The 14,836-nt window shown below is 50.5% G+C and overlaps 1 protein-coding gene across 1 annotated transcript in view; it reads left to right on the forward strand.

Annotated features, from left to right (window-relative positions):
* Positions 1 to 207: 207 nt before the first annotated feature.
* The window catches only part of LOC142564922 (G1/S-specific cyclin-D2-like), a 31,367-nt gene continuing 16,738 nt past the window's right edge, over positions 208 to 14,836 (forward strand). Inside the window, exons 1-3 of the mRNA XM_075676130.1 lie at positions 208 to 580; positions 3,566 to 3,781; positions 11,932 to 12,088. Of these exons, the coding sequence (XP_075532245.1) occupies positions 365 to 580; positions 3,566 to 3,781; positions 11,932 to 12,088 (589 nt within the window). The 5' untranslated portion in view covers positions 208 to 364. The remainder of the gene's footprint in view (positions 581 to 3,565; positions 3,782 to 11,931; positions 12,089 to 14,836) is intronic.

Here is a 14,836-nt window from a genome sequence, read left to right on the forward strand (position 1 = left end):
TTCAACCGAAACCTCCTCGCAGCGGTCTTCCTCACCCCTGAGATAAAGGCGAGGGAGACCTCCTCGCCGAAAAGTATTGTCCCTCTCGCCTTCTCCTCACCCCCTCGGAGTTCTCACCGCTACGGCCGCTACCCCACGGTACTCGCTCTTCGAAACTCAGACGACTGCTTGCAGCCGTCGCGTTCGGTCGTGTGGGTGAGCGGGTGTGCGAAGTTGCGGGTAAGAGCTCGCCCGCGTGTTCGTCGTTGTTTCCGAGTCTCTCCGTCTCGCCGCGCCCGTTGTCACTGGGACCCGATCGGATTAACCACCCAAGCTGAGTCCTACAACACCGCAACAACTGCTGCCCGCGAACCAGTCGCCGGCCATGGAAGACGTGGTCGATCTCATGTGCATGGAGGCGCCGCAACTGGGACACACACCGAGAGCGTCGCACGATTCGGCCATCGTCGGTGACGCCGTTGTCATGGCGAGGTTGCTGGGACTTCAAGATCGCTATGCCGTCACGTGCGACTACTGCAGGCGCGTGCAGACGGAGGTTCAGACGCCGATGAGGAAAACGCTGGCACTGTGGATGTCCGAGGTAAAGTGTCACTTCGAAACTCTTTTCTTTTTCGTCGGTTAACCACACGGCCGCTCTGTGACGCTTTGTCACGCCGGCATTGGCGGATTTCGGCCAAGAGCAGTAAGCTTTATCCACGAACTTGCACCTTCGGGAGTGACGTATGTTTCTATTGTATAACTTAGTATGCAAAAAAAATAAAAAACGACTTCCAATCTGTCATGGCGACTCTGTTAAAAAAGTCAAACGTGGTATCCGTGCCGCATCGTCGAAAGGGATCGAAGTCGTGCTCATTTCTGTGATCGCATCAAGTCGCTCTTAGTACAGTTGCAAATCAGCGTAGTGTGGTTTGCGTAAACCACCTTTAGAAACACAGTTCAGCGTCTTTACGTGTACGTACAGCTTCGTGGTGGCATTGAACCGCTTGGCGTGCTCGCGTCAGCTAATGGCGTGCGTTCAGTGTCGCAGTAGGTCGCCGCATTCTGCTAGTTCATTCCGATTCTTTAGCTCTCGCATTTTGAAAGCTTCGAGGGAGCGATGAAATACGGCTATCGTCACTTCGAACTATCCGGTAATAAAGTGTGAATATTTATTACCGAGTTACGCGAGGTTTGCCGACAGTGGATTATGTCCCGATTGCTTTTCATATAACTCAGCACAGGGTTAGGAACGTGTTCGATAAATGACGGCGACCGCTTGGTGACAACCGGTCGCTAAAAGTTATGGCTTTAGGGTCAGTTTGATTCCAAAATCAAGGGTTGCATTTGAATTTGGGTCATTGTTGTTCTTTTAGCGTTTCGTGGGACACCTCCGTATTCAATACCGATTTTCTTTCGCTTTTAGAAAGGTGACGTTTTTGTTTTTTTAAATTTATTAACCGTGTTATTGGCAAATTCTTAAAACGCGTCTCGCCGCTGATTCTTTCTGCCATTTGCAATCAGGTATACATTTTGTAATTACACGAACTTGTATAACAATTCAAATGTCTGTTTTGTTTGTTTGCACTATTTTTTTTATATCTTAGTAGACCCAGTTTGTGTCATGATTACCATCGCGTTGGATGGTGTCGCGTTTGATAGTTATAAGGGCTGTGGGGATAATTTTTATTTCCCCGTTCTTATTATCGCACGTTCATGTAGTAAACAAAAACTTCGTTTTCCTCAATCGAGTGGTAGTTTAGGCTATTTAGTTGCAGACCTCTCAGCTGTTATATTGTCATAGTGTGATATTGTAGAGCTCAGTTATAGTAACTTCAAGCGTGATTTGTTTTTCCATTCCTGGTAGCATATATTGGATTGCAGTGTCTCAGGCATTTTTCTCTCAGTAGACGTCGGTTTGCGACAAGTGGTGCCTGATAACGTCTCGGCGTTATTTCGAATGCAGGTTAGTCGGTAGCGCTAACCTGTTCGAATAGTCAAGTGAAGTCATCACTGCGCCGCTCACACCGCTGCGGCCTGAACTTCTGCAGGTACCGCTACAGCATGGCTGAGGCACTGTCGCCTTGCAGCTTAGCGTATACTTTACTTTGATCCCTAATTTAAAAGCGCATTGTTTGCCGCAGGAAGCACGCGCAGATTAATATATATATATATATATATATATATATATATATATATATATATATATATATATATATATATATATATATATATATATATATATATATATAACCTTTTAAGAGGCTCGGATGTAATGCAAGAAGTGGCCGCTTGTCAGAGTTCAGTTATTGCAGTTTCTGTCGTTTGACTTGGCCCACCTGAGAAATTTTACCGCGTGATGGAACATATGCTTGTTAATTTAATAAGTGACTGTTGACTGCGATTTATACGGCCTATAAATCTATGAACCTTGCTTCGGTCAATTGCCTAATACTTTGCTATCGCTATCAATGCTTCGCCTTTAGGGCGAAACTGCGACATTGTTTTGTGTGTAGAGTTGGTTTTCGTTCAAGGAGAATAGAACTAAACTCTAATGACTATATTGCTGCCGACGCTTCACGCCAGTAGCAAAGTAGAATATCGTCGGGCGCGGCAATAATAGATGTGCGTGCTCTCTTCGGCCGGGGAAAGCATTGAAATAAATCAATAAAGAAAAAAAATTTCGCACCGCAAGATGGCGCCACCAGCGCAGGCAGCTCACGACCCTGGTGTTCATTATATTGCAATACGTCTACGGACAAGTAAACGTAGTACAGTTTTCGTATTGTCGGGCTACTGGAGCCGTGTACGCCAGTACCAGCGCCAGTAGCGACATCTTCCGACGCTTCGTCCAACTACAGCTCGTTTGAAGCGTTCTTGTGTGGCACGAGGGCTTCCGCGGACGGTATATCATAAAGCGACCACATGGTAACGATGTCGCTCTACCAAGCCTTCGCGCGAGCACCTAACTAGGGGAGGCATTTCTGGGACGTTAACCTTCGAGGATATCTCAGCGCGCGCTGATTGCATGGCTGAGTAAAGCCTCTTGAGCTGATTGAGTGGTTGAGAAAAACCGCTGGAGTCATCCAACGCACCGTGTACTATCTCGCACGAAAGTGATAGTATCGCCGGAAGTGATCGTCCGAGAATACGTCCCTTGAATATGGTTTCCAGTCGTGTAGTCAGGACGTAACTCAGCGCGGTGCGAGCATACTTGTAAACAGGCTTCCGTTTCAGCCCTGACTCCCTCGCCCGTGTCTCGCGGACTTCCTTACCTGAGCTTGTTTTACCAGAGGCGGCTGTTGTAGGCTCTGGAAGATCCCTCATCTTGGACCCACTCATTCCTCAGCCGAGCGGCATTCGGTATATATGCCATCATGCCGAAACCTCGTTCCGCAGTTTCGCATTGCTGTTTCATTTGTAACCGCTCACTTTGGCTTCACGAGGGTCGCTCAAAATACCCGACGTTCTTCCCCACCGTTCGCGTCGTCTGCTTACCTGTCCTAAATGTTATTTAGCCATGTTGCACTCTTCTATACGGTGCACTTGACCGTTAACATATAGTTCCGTTTTTTTTTCCAACTCGTAGGTGTGCGAGGAACAGGGCTGCGAGGACTCGGTGTTCCCGACGGCCATGAACCTGCTGGACCGGTACCTGTCCGTGGTGTCGGTTCGCAAGTTGCACCTGCAGCTGCTGGGCTGCGTCTGCCTCCTGCTGGCCTCCAAGTTGCGTCAGACCCGCGCCCTGGCCGTCGACGCGCTCGTGTACTACACCGACTGCTCGGTCACCGCACAAGAGATACAGGTGATGCCTCGCCCCCCCCCCCTTCTTTGTTTTACGTGTATAGTCTTTCAACAGCATCAGCTGTTGGCAGCTCAAAGACGCTCCGTCGCGTCTGCGAGATTTCTAGCATGACATTTGCAACGAGGTGTTATCGTGGTCTAGTACAGACAGTCGTTTGGTATAAGTGGGCTCGGCTGTTCGAGGAGTTCGCTTTATTTTTCTTTCTTTTTTTAGGTGCGCTCTACGCCCCCTCAACGGTATTTCACCCTGCGTCGTATCGTGAAATCAGAGACTAGTTTCGCTCCGCCCGTAGAATAAAGGTCCCAAATGTGTTTTGATTGCTTTGCCGGTTCGATGTTTAAGTTTCCACGAGAGGGAAGGGACCTGGCTAACGCTATGGTGGCAGCGAATGACCTTGTAACTCCCTCCGTCGCGCAGGGAGGTACAGCGGGTGTAAAGCTGGGTCACGGGAGGCGGAGCCCACGGCAGCGGCCGCGTTTCGAATGTGACTTCAAAGGCAGGCGCATGTCCAGTCCGAAAGCCGAAGGCGGTGAATGCATCATTCGAATCCAGCGTTGCACGAGAGAAAACTACAACCGCCGCCACACTCAGAAAAAGAAAAATCAAAGCAACCTGGATAAGGATAGGGGCCCGGGGAGAGGGAGCGGCGTAAGGGGAGCCTTCGTGACGCCTCTCAGCGGGGGTCAAAGGTCACTCTAAACAAGCGGCACTGTGTAGGCGTCGAGGGAGAGGCCAAGCGATGACCGGACCTCCGTTCAAGTTCAGAATGGACGAGTTCGACATCTGACACTTTCACTCCCCTGCCGTTGTTAAAAAAAGGGTTGTCCCCGGAAGGTCGTCTCATCACTTTTTGTGCGTGCTTTGCGGAGCAAGACTGGCCTTTGTGTCCTCACCTTCCACGTGCCTGCTGATGACCGATGGATAGCCGAACGTGTGGCTGACGTGTGCTGAGGGCTTGCTTGTTGTCGTCAGGAGGGACTTTCCCCCCACGTCTGGACAGCTTTCTACTTTTCTTGTCTCTCTGTTTGACGTCGTCCGCGTCTGGCACCGTTTCTCCCTCCGGCCCCATTCTCTCCTGTCCACTTCTGCTTGTCGTCTGCCGGCTAAGCGTTGTCCGTCTGTTTCGTCTCCTCGCCCTCTGTACAATTTTACTTTTTGTCTTCTTGCTGAGCGTTTTCCGTCCGCGCTTGTTTTGTCTGCTACCCTTCTGTACGATTATATCTTCGTTTGTTTCCTTCCTTTCTCCCGTTCTTGACAGCCACACTCCTTCCTCGGATGTTTACTTCGCGCTTGCTTCTCCCACTTTGGTTTATACGTCGGTGTATCTATATTTGATTGGTGTTTCTGGTCGCTTGTGCTATACCTGTCGTCTCCGATTATGTTGATGATTCTCTCTGATTCGTTTTCGTTTCACCGGGCTCCCTCGTTTTTCCCATCGCCGCTTCCCTGTATGGGCTGAGGTCAATGCCTTCCCGCCGATTCCGCTCGTCAAGGTGCAATCGCCGCGTAAAACAAACAAACGAAATAGCTCAAGTTCTATGGGTCGCCCTTGGTACCGAGTTAGACGGGAGGAAGTTCCTCCATGTTGGGTCACCTGCGCGCAATTGCGCCATCGTTATGCCACACTATGGCCATCATGGGGCTAGTTACCTCTTGGCCAATTTTTGCGCCACCTGACAAATGACCTTCTTTTCCGCCGTCTTATCTCACCTCACCGTTACGCAGGAGCTCAGATCGCTATCGAGCCCGACATCTGGCATTCTCGTGCGCATGCGTGCAACGGGACCACACGCTAACGGGACGGCAAAATGATGTAACCTGCCTGTGTGGCTTCCACTGACTCGGTGGGGCGCTGTGGGCCGGCGATTATGCAAATCAGCTGTTAGGGCCAGGAGGTGCAGGAGGAACCGTTTCTTCTTCTGCTTAAACTTGTGATTCTTTGCGGACAGCTTCGACTTTTTTCGCTTCTGGACGCGCGCGTGCATTGCTTAAACCCATTCTGGTGATTCGTAATTGCTTGGCACAAGAAACACCCGCTTGCTCTTTCTTTAACGCGGCCGGCTTCCTTGGTTCTTGTCAACATTTTGGGCTGTGCCTGGAATGCGCAGACATCTGTTTGGAGTGGTCGGTGGCTGGAAAGCAGGAACCGCTCGTCTTCTGCTCCGCTCAGACCATACCGTGGGTGAATGGGTGTGCGCGAAGCCATTGTTACTGCAAGACGACTCGAACTTCCTGCTCGAAGACAAAATTCGGACACGCTGTAACTTGGGAGTTTTAATCGTTCCGCATACCGAAACGCCGTTGATGGGGACAGCAGCAGGATGCGTTTGTAGCCACATCGTGGGGCACTTTGTTAAACCACAAAGCGTGCATGTGTCGCATAGCTGGTCCCCTCGAAGCAGAAGCAAAGAATTAATATATATTAATGACTGCATCGTTGTCCACGCCTTTGCGACAGCGGCTGAGTAGTGGCAATACAGTTCTGTGAGCTCTGGTACTCGAAGCTGCGGTACTGGAGATTAAAGGCACAAGGGGGCGCCACTATAGCGCTGCTGCTCGCGGCTATGTCCCCTGTATTCTGTTAATAATAAGTTTTAGCTTGTGCGCATAGTTGTAAACGTACTTTTACAGAATACCAGAAACCTGAACATGGAGACGTGCGCAGCAGCGCTGGTGTCGCCATCTCGTGATGCTAACGTCAACTATCTAGCACACAAGTGTAATTACAACAATCATGTTCTACCGATGTGTTCGTGCAAAGGGGCTGGCGTCAACAATCCTTAGCGAATAGGGCATTTTGTTTTCCTTCTTGCGTTGCGTTTGAGGAAAGCGTCAAAAGATGGCACTACCGGCGCTACTACTGCGGCAGACGTATCCCTTGTTCCTTAAAGCCTCAGCCACAAGGAACAAGTTCCAGACGAATTTTCGGCGTCGACCCTAGCCGGCGTCAGGCGGCCGGCATCACCAAGAACAATGAAACGTTCGTTCGTCACCGAAATCTGCCCATGCCTGATCACAGCGCCGACGCCCGATGTGGCTATAGCGAATCATGAAAGCCGCTGCCGCCGGAAATCCATCTGAAACTTGTCCCTTTTGGTTGGGCCTTAAATTACAATATGTTTACCGACAGGCTAACACTCTGTAGTGACACGTACATGCTACAACCTTCTTCTGATCCCAGCGGCTATCGTAGTACCGGCTACACAGCTCCCAGTCTGCGCACTGCTCAGCTATAGCACAAGGCCATCACCTACCACCAGCAAATGTCAAGATCGCTCGCTAAGCGCACAAAGCCTTCCGCAAACAACACGTTCGATTCCAGCTGCAGCCGATTGACGATCGGAGCCTTCAGGTTCCAATCGCGGGTGCAAGAAACCAGACGGTGTTGAACAATTGGCATCTTTTTTTTTGTGTGTGTGTGTGTGTCTAGGTCCAAATCCCGAATGTGTGCGTACGTGCGTATGTTTGCGTCTATGTACGTGTTGGCCAGCAGACGCCAAGTGCGCGCGTTACGACATATCCGGTACAATACGCCATTGTGCTTCCGCCATGATGGAAGATCTGCTTTGCCATCACTCTCTTCTGCTGGAGTATACCGACTATAACGCTGCTCCTCGTCCACGGTAGGGTTTACGGACGCTCAGCTTCCCTTCTTGGCTTTGACATCGGCTGCGGCTAAGTCTCCGCCGTCACGTGACTTGCCGCGCCTCTAGCGCTGTCTGTCTGGCGACGACAGCAGACGGCAATCTGTAGCATACCCTTCGATGGTTCCGTGTGTGCCTTCATCGTACCTGTCGAAGTGAGCGCAACGCAGTGAGCCTGCGCGAGCTGCCATGCGTGACGAGATTTATCTACAGCTGAAGGAAATAAATGGAAAAGATGAGTCCAGACGTCTCAGAATACAGCTGTCCTCAACCTTGCAGACGTTGGACGGTGTCACTTTGCTTTTAATTTTCAGATCATCGCTGCAGCTTGCGGAGATTTCTTCTTTTTAAATTATTTTCTTGCATGACAGCTGCTTTGTTGAGGACGGTTTCACAGATGCAAAGGCTGAAGCTCTGTCTGTCTGTTCTTATATTTGGTTGTAAAGCCGTATACGCAAAAAAAAAAGGAAAGGGCAACAAAAATGACTATACGAGCGCGAATCCTTGGCAAACTGCACATCGCAGAAGAGAGCTCGTAGCCAATATTTGACGTTCTTTTTTCTCACCGTATGATTCCTTCATTTACTTACTACGGAATGTTCCTTCCCACATTTTCTAAAACCCATCACTAAATATCACAGTGAGGACTGAGCTGTGTGATTTGAGGGTCTTTATGCTAGGCGGACTCACGCGCGCTATTCACGCCCAGCATCACTGCGACATCTGGCGTGCGATGCGTCACTTGAGGCCAAGCATGCAAGGGCCACCGCTATTTGACGTACGTCGATGCACGTTGTTTGATATACGTATGTCATTAGCGAGCACTGCTCGCTTCTTTGAGCAGTACGACGCGAATGACAATATTGCTTTCTTCTTTCTCACGAGCTTGCGCGACAGCTGCCTCGGCGACTAAGATGTTACAGATGGCGCCGGCTCGTCTTAGGTGGTATCAAAGAGAACACCGCCTGAACACTAGCGCACACAAGTTTGTCTCGCTCTGACATTTCCCCGTCAGCCCTTGTCGGAAAAGTTGTCGGAAGAAGCTTCGGTGGTCGCACGCTTCGCTGATTGGTCCGTTACTTTTGAGCGACCTGGTTCTCTCTATCCCTTTCTTCTTTTTCGCGTTCTCGTGGGAAACTTTCGAGGCTTCCGCCGGGGAAGTCTCAAAACAATGTTTCGCCTTCGTTGTAAGCACTAGCTGAATCGTGCTTTGCCACGTTCAACTGTCAGTGCAAGGAAACGGAGCACTGACCTGGTTTACGTATACTCTAGTCGTTTCTATACGAAAGCGCCACAGATGGAGGAGGATCTGTCATGATGAAGACTGTGAGAATCTGGCGAGGGCTGTCGCGACACCTGCGCGCCATAGGCATTGTTCTTGGGAAGTCACACGGTGACATGAGGCGGCCGTGTCCCGAAGAAACGCGGCGTCTTGACGCAGGTGGTTATACGGTTTTACCCCATTACGGAATTCGCAGGCATAGAATGCAGCCCCGCTTGTGCAAGATGAAAGTAATTATCGCTGCAAGAGAGCTTCGTCCTCAAGTGGACATCTAGCATACAGAACCACGATGACGAAGATGGCGTCATTGGGAGCTCAACTCCCGCGGAGTTGAGGGGCCACAGTTCGTTGCATCCACTGCCGATTCTTCACGCCAGCGCCACAGCATTTGCCACGTAATCAATTTGCCGATTTGCGAATAACGTGCTTTTTTCTAACGTGACCCTTTAAGAATGCAGTGCTTCCTTTTAAGGATGCAGTGGGCCGTATTCAGTTGTGTCGTGCAATAATGGCGACGCTGAGCTCGGGCTCGTACTGAAGCAAGAAAAACGACCTTTGCTGAAATATTAGCGACTATGACGTGAAATAGAAAGGGGACAGATTACGCAAAATGGTAAAGTTCCAAACGAGAGAGAGAGAGAGAGAGAGCGAAAGTGGGTGGGGAAGCTTGCCTATTTATCACCTTGCAAGCCGTGCCTCCATGCACTTGTCGTTCGGCAGGTTGCGGCGTCGCTTCGCTGCATGAGATGCACATCGTTTGTGTGACCCCACCGCCCTTCAGTTCTTTTTTTTTCGAATTCTTTTTTATCTGTTTGCTGGTGTTACCTTTTTCTTCCTGGGCTGTGCCCCCCCCCCTCCACACACCCTCTCTCTTCGTTGTATCGCCTCCTGCCTCCGTGCCGTTGGCTCCTACAACCGCGTACCATCTGTTGCTGCTTCACCCTTCAAGTCGCTCGCTGCCTGCATGTCTCCAGCAGGTTGCCGTTTGTTGCCCTCGAATCCACCCTCCTCTCTCAAATCACGCAGACCACAGCGTGTGAGCAGAACACGGTGCTTGCGTGCGTGCGTGCGTACCTGCGAGGCATCTATTGCACCATTCTTCCAAGGGAACTGACAGCGCTTTTGTTCAAGCTATACTTTGCTGGGGGTGTATAGGGCAAGCGGGAGAACTTATGTCAATGCTTTGCCACCGCCGTCTTGGAGGAAAAGGTCTCGGGTGAACCGCACTGAATGGCTCCTCAAAGTTTGATCAATCGTACCTGTGTTCGTGCGTCTCTTGTGCATCACTTCTGCTTCTCGCCTGCCTGTCGTCTGTTTCTCTCCTGCTTGCTTTCTGCTTGTCTTCTACTTCTTCACCTTTTCTGCCCATTGTGTCCTGCCCTTTAAACCCGCATGCTAGCACACGCCGCGGACGGGAGCGTCGTGCCATCCAGGTCTCTTTAATACTCGTCTCTTTAATACCAGTCGATTACTTATTCGTCGACCTTTCAATTTTTCGTGTATTTCTTTTTTTCTACTTTCACTTTTGGCCGCACCCAACGTTGTCTCGGCAACCTCCCTGGTTTCACGGACCGGCAACCTGCAGCATATATATAAAACATCGGTCTCAAATGGAGCAAGGTGCGCTTTTGTGTCACCTGCAGTGGCGGAGTTACGAGGCTTTTCGGGGCTTTGCCTTGTTTAGGCACAACGGGGCCAACATGTGATGTTTCTTTCGGCTCACCCCTTTCTTACGCCCGTTCTTACATTTCTTTCGACAGGTGGCGGTGGTAAACGACGCGTGAAGTTAGGGTCACGACCGCGCTCGAGGACACCTGCGGTGACGTTTCGCGTTACTTGCTCGAGCTTGTAGTGATGGCGCTCTTGGGCTCTGTCATTTCGCCTTTTCGCGCTGTCGGCAATTATGAATCGGTACCAGCATGCCCAGTGAGCTATAATCTCTCCACGGGTCCTGGAGCTCTCAATGCGGATTTTGCCGAGAAAGGGATCGAGGTCGAAAACCCACCTCCTTTCCACGTGCACGTGACATCCTGTTGAGCACTCGTTCTGCTCGCACCTTGCAGGTGCGGCAATCACGGGACACAAATTGCGGGGGGGAGGGGGGTGGGGTGGGGGTGACAGGCGCACGGCCGAAAGTCGCGTTCGTATAGGTGTCAACTTTTGGCACGTTGCCACAAAAAGAACAGCTCCTCTACTGAGTTTCTGCGTGACAATTTCATTCAGTGGCTAAAGGGAGCTTTTGTTCTGCTACCTTCGGCACCGCAAGAAGCTTCAAGATTGCGTCGCCTACTTGAATTCTTTTCACGGATATGGTATGGGCTCGTAGAACTTATGTTGTCGCCAAGCAGACTCGATGCAACGAAGCTTTCAGTCCAAACTTTAGCGCATTGAGCACTGCACAAGCGGTGAGCGTAGGTGCAGGTTCTTTTGCCGAGCATATATGAACGCTTCGAGAAGAGTGCCTCATAGCCTCCGAAGGAGGAAGTGGGTTTGTGTTCTGAGACACCCAGCTAGAGCCGCGGCCTGACTGATCGAACATGTCGCCGGATTTCTTGCAGAGTAATTCACTGGTAGTACGTGTTTCTCACAGTGCTTAAAGAGGCACTAAACACCAACACTGAATCAGTTTATTGGTAACATGTTCTTTCAAAACCCAAATTTAATCCATTCGATTGAGGAAAGGTTGGTTAATACTAAAAAAAAAACAGCAACAGCTAGAGGCCACCCTAGTTTATTCGAATTTTGTGCGGAAGCTTCAGCTACAGGCTTCAGTGTGACTTCACCGATTTCAATTTATATTGTAGTGCTTGGGCTCTTTTGGTGCTAGGAAAACCTTTCAAAAAATTTTTAGGTTGTGTTCCTTGTTTTTTTTAGAAAACAATGCACTTCTTTGTTACCGATAAAGAAAACTATACCCTAGCTGACCTTCCAGCTACTGTGGCGTGATCGCAAGCTGGTGCCGAAACTTCACGATGGCGTTGACATTCATCCCTTTCGCTCTATTTTTTTAAAAAATTATTTGCTACCTTACGGCGCCGTGGTGAGGGGGGCCGCTATGCTGTTAAGAAAACGCAATTAATTCGTGCAGCTTCACTTGATATTTATCTTCAGTGGCCCCTTGAGGGCGTACAAAATAATCTGCTGAAAATATCCCGTTGACAGTGTCCCTTTAAAGGTTTGCAAGACACCCTGTTGACAGTGATGCCGTGTTCTCTCGGTCGCAGGCCTGGGAACTGCAGGTGCTGAACCGGCTCAATTGGGACGTGGCCTCGGTAGTGGCCAACGATTTCGTAGACCACCTGGTTGCCATGCTGGGACTCGCCGACCGCGGCGACACCGTGCGGAGGCACGCCAACACCTTCATCTCCCTCTGCGCAACCGGTGAGTGATCAACTGACATGTGCAATATACTATACTCCAGCTCTTGTCTCTGACCCTTGGTATGTGGGGCTTGCTGTGGACGTCATTGTCGGGGTTACCATTTCATTGTATTAGGAGAACCGGGAACGGTGGGTCTTTCTCGAGTCCCTTTCCTTCTAAGAAGGGAATGATACCGCATACGAGGCCTGACTCATCAGGGTGTAAAAAAATTGTGCACCCTTCAGGCGCGCTGACGCGCGTCCTGCAAGACCTTTAATGACGTTTATCCAATCCTTCATGTGAACATTTCATTCACTCGCTTGAGTTAACTTTCTCGTGGTGGCGCTGTAGAAGGGAATTCGAGTTGTGGTTGCTCTAGAAGAGAATCTGTATGTAATGGAATCTTTTAAGCTTCATTTCGCCCGAGACCATCTTTTTTCGGTTGGCCTTGCATCGCTTATGCATCATTCGAGTCACCAACGTGCCAGTGGTGTCGTTTCTCTTTCCTTTTTTTTCTGCTGGTTTGACACCAGCAGAAAAGAGATCGCCTGCTGCACCAACACTCTCAGCTTTCCTCCCTCACCTCCCCCTTCCCCACTCTCGGTTTTCAATTCGGGATTATTAATCTTGCCCCCTCCTGCGCCGGCCTTCGTTGTTTTCATCTGCATGCCTACCACGGGCCTGCCAGGACGGCGCATGCGCCGTGTGACCTGACAGCATTGGTGCGTGTGTATGCACGCGTGTACTATGTGCACACCAGAAGCGGCCCCACTGTAGCTGGCATGTAAGTAAGAGGGGTGGGGGGGGGGCAATGGCTTGACGTGCCGGACTGACGGAACACCTGGATGCATCGGAAGTTCTTACGGTCTATTCTCCCTTCCTCTCACTCTCTCGTAATGCCTCTCTTTCTCCCCATTCAACAATGTGAGGCAGCCGGCACGCGCTCAGCGCGTGCGGCAACCTTTTGTTGCATAGAACGTCGCCCCCTGTGTTCCTTCGAACAAGTATACTTTATATTACTACTTTGCTAGCTTGGGTGGATAGACTGCTTTTGCAGGCACGGTGCCCGACGAACTCTCCTTTTACCTCTTCAGCTACGATCGACGACGTCGTCTGCTGCCAAACGCCTTGGGCTGTTGCGTCGCCTGCGCATGGTCGTCTGCAAGTTGTCTGCAACTTGGTCGCGTGGTGGGCCCACTTCTTAGCATGAAATACTGCTGCAGGTCGTATGCTACCCTGCTCACCATGCTTCTGCAACTTCATTTGCAAATCGTCTGCATTGAACGCCCTTCTGCTTTGGCAGGGGTATCGCGCAGACGTGGAGCCATTAAGCGAAGCTTAAGCGGAGTTTCTACGACGAAATAAAAGAAGACATCCTCGCCGCCCGTGGGGTGGCGCTGCCGGCGCTCTGCGCCTAAGCATAAGCGCTGGTAGAGTCCCCTACCGCATGCACCCCGTGCACCCAGCTGCTTCCGGTCCCTTTTAGACTTCATACATTCGTTCTGCTCTCTTGCATCCGAGTTCCCTAGCTCTTTCGGGAGGCACGCTTATTGATTTTTGGGCAGAGGTTATCCATGAGCTGACGCTTTCCTGTCTCTTTACGGAAGGGAAGAAATGAACGACGTAGATTGCACGTGCCAGGCTATGTTTTCTTCCTTCCTTATAGACTTGCACTTAGGAAATAGGCTTTTGCTTGTATTATCCTATAAGCTCTCCTCGTAGTTAACGGGAGCGTGTAGAGAAGCCGTCTGTCAAATCGAAGGCTTGCGGTGTGCAAGGCTTTGATTGCAGGCTCGCGGGAGGGGTCCACGCGCCCTAGCTACCCTACGCGGACTACTGTGGATAGACCCCCACCTCCCCAGAAAAATTGCCGCGTCACGCACCCAGAGCACACTTGTTAACTCCCCCTCGGGGGGATTCCGTTTTCTCTCTTGCTTTTGTAGCATTTTAGATGTACTCAGGGTTTTCTCTTGGCAAAGATTTTGCTGCCTCATTTATACTGTCCTGACTTAGAAGAGTCTTTTCTTTTTTTCTCTCTCTCTTTAGTTGCGTCCCTTTTCCACCCTTGTTTTCCGTCTGTTTCGGTCCTTCGTTATTTGGCGTGGCTTCGCTTTTGTCTTTTACAGTTGTACTTCTGTTCTTGTTATCCGGTCGTTTTCAGCCGGAGTTCGGACCTCTTATTTTTTTTAGTGCTTTGTTGCTTTCCTTCTGTGGTTGGTTCTTTCCTTTCTTCTTTTTCCAAGTCAGCTTCCCCGCTTGTCGGCTTGGCTTGTCTGCGTTCCGGAACACACTCCAGCTCCCGATCCCGCCTCGCGTTCCCTCAGTGCCGACATCCAGGTGTGAAGCACGCGCAAGCGCCGCACAGCGGTGCGTGCAGCTAATCGATTGCTTCCGTACGGCTCTCCCACCCCGGCCGTATATAGACGCGTGGCCCATATCTATATCTATCCATCGCGCTTATGAGATTGCAGGCTGTACTGCCACGTGTTCTGCACGCGCACTTCACCGGCCGGCTGTCGACTTTGTTTACAGCTGCTGCCTGCCTCCCTGGCAATGTGTTACTCTTTATTCTTTTTTTTTTTTGCTCTGTTGCTTCGGCATTGTGTGGTCACTGACGCGTTGCGTACGCACTTAGACTGGCTTTCAAACGCTGGCTTTCTAACTTCCGACTGCTGTGTGTTGCTAGTGGTGGTGCCAAGTCTCGCCTGTTTGTAAGCGCGAGATTGTGTGTTCTTTTTTTTTTTTGTGCGTGTGCGCCTGCGTGTGTGC

Source organism: Dermacentor variabilis, chromosome 11 (genome assembly GCF_050947875.1).
Source record: "Dermacentor variabilis isolate Ectoservices chromosome 11, ASM5094787v1, whole genome shotgun sequence".
NCBI classification, from domain to species: Eukaryota; Metazoa; Arthropoda; class Arachnida; order Ixodida; family Ixodidae; genus Dermacentor; species Dermacentor variabilis.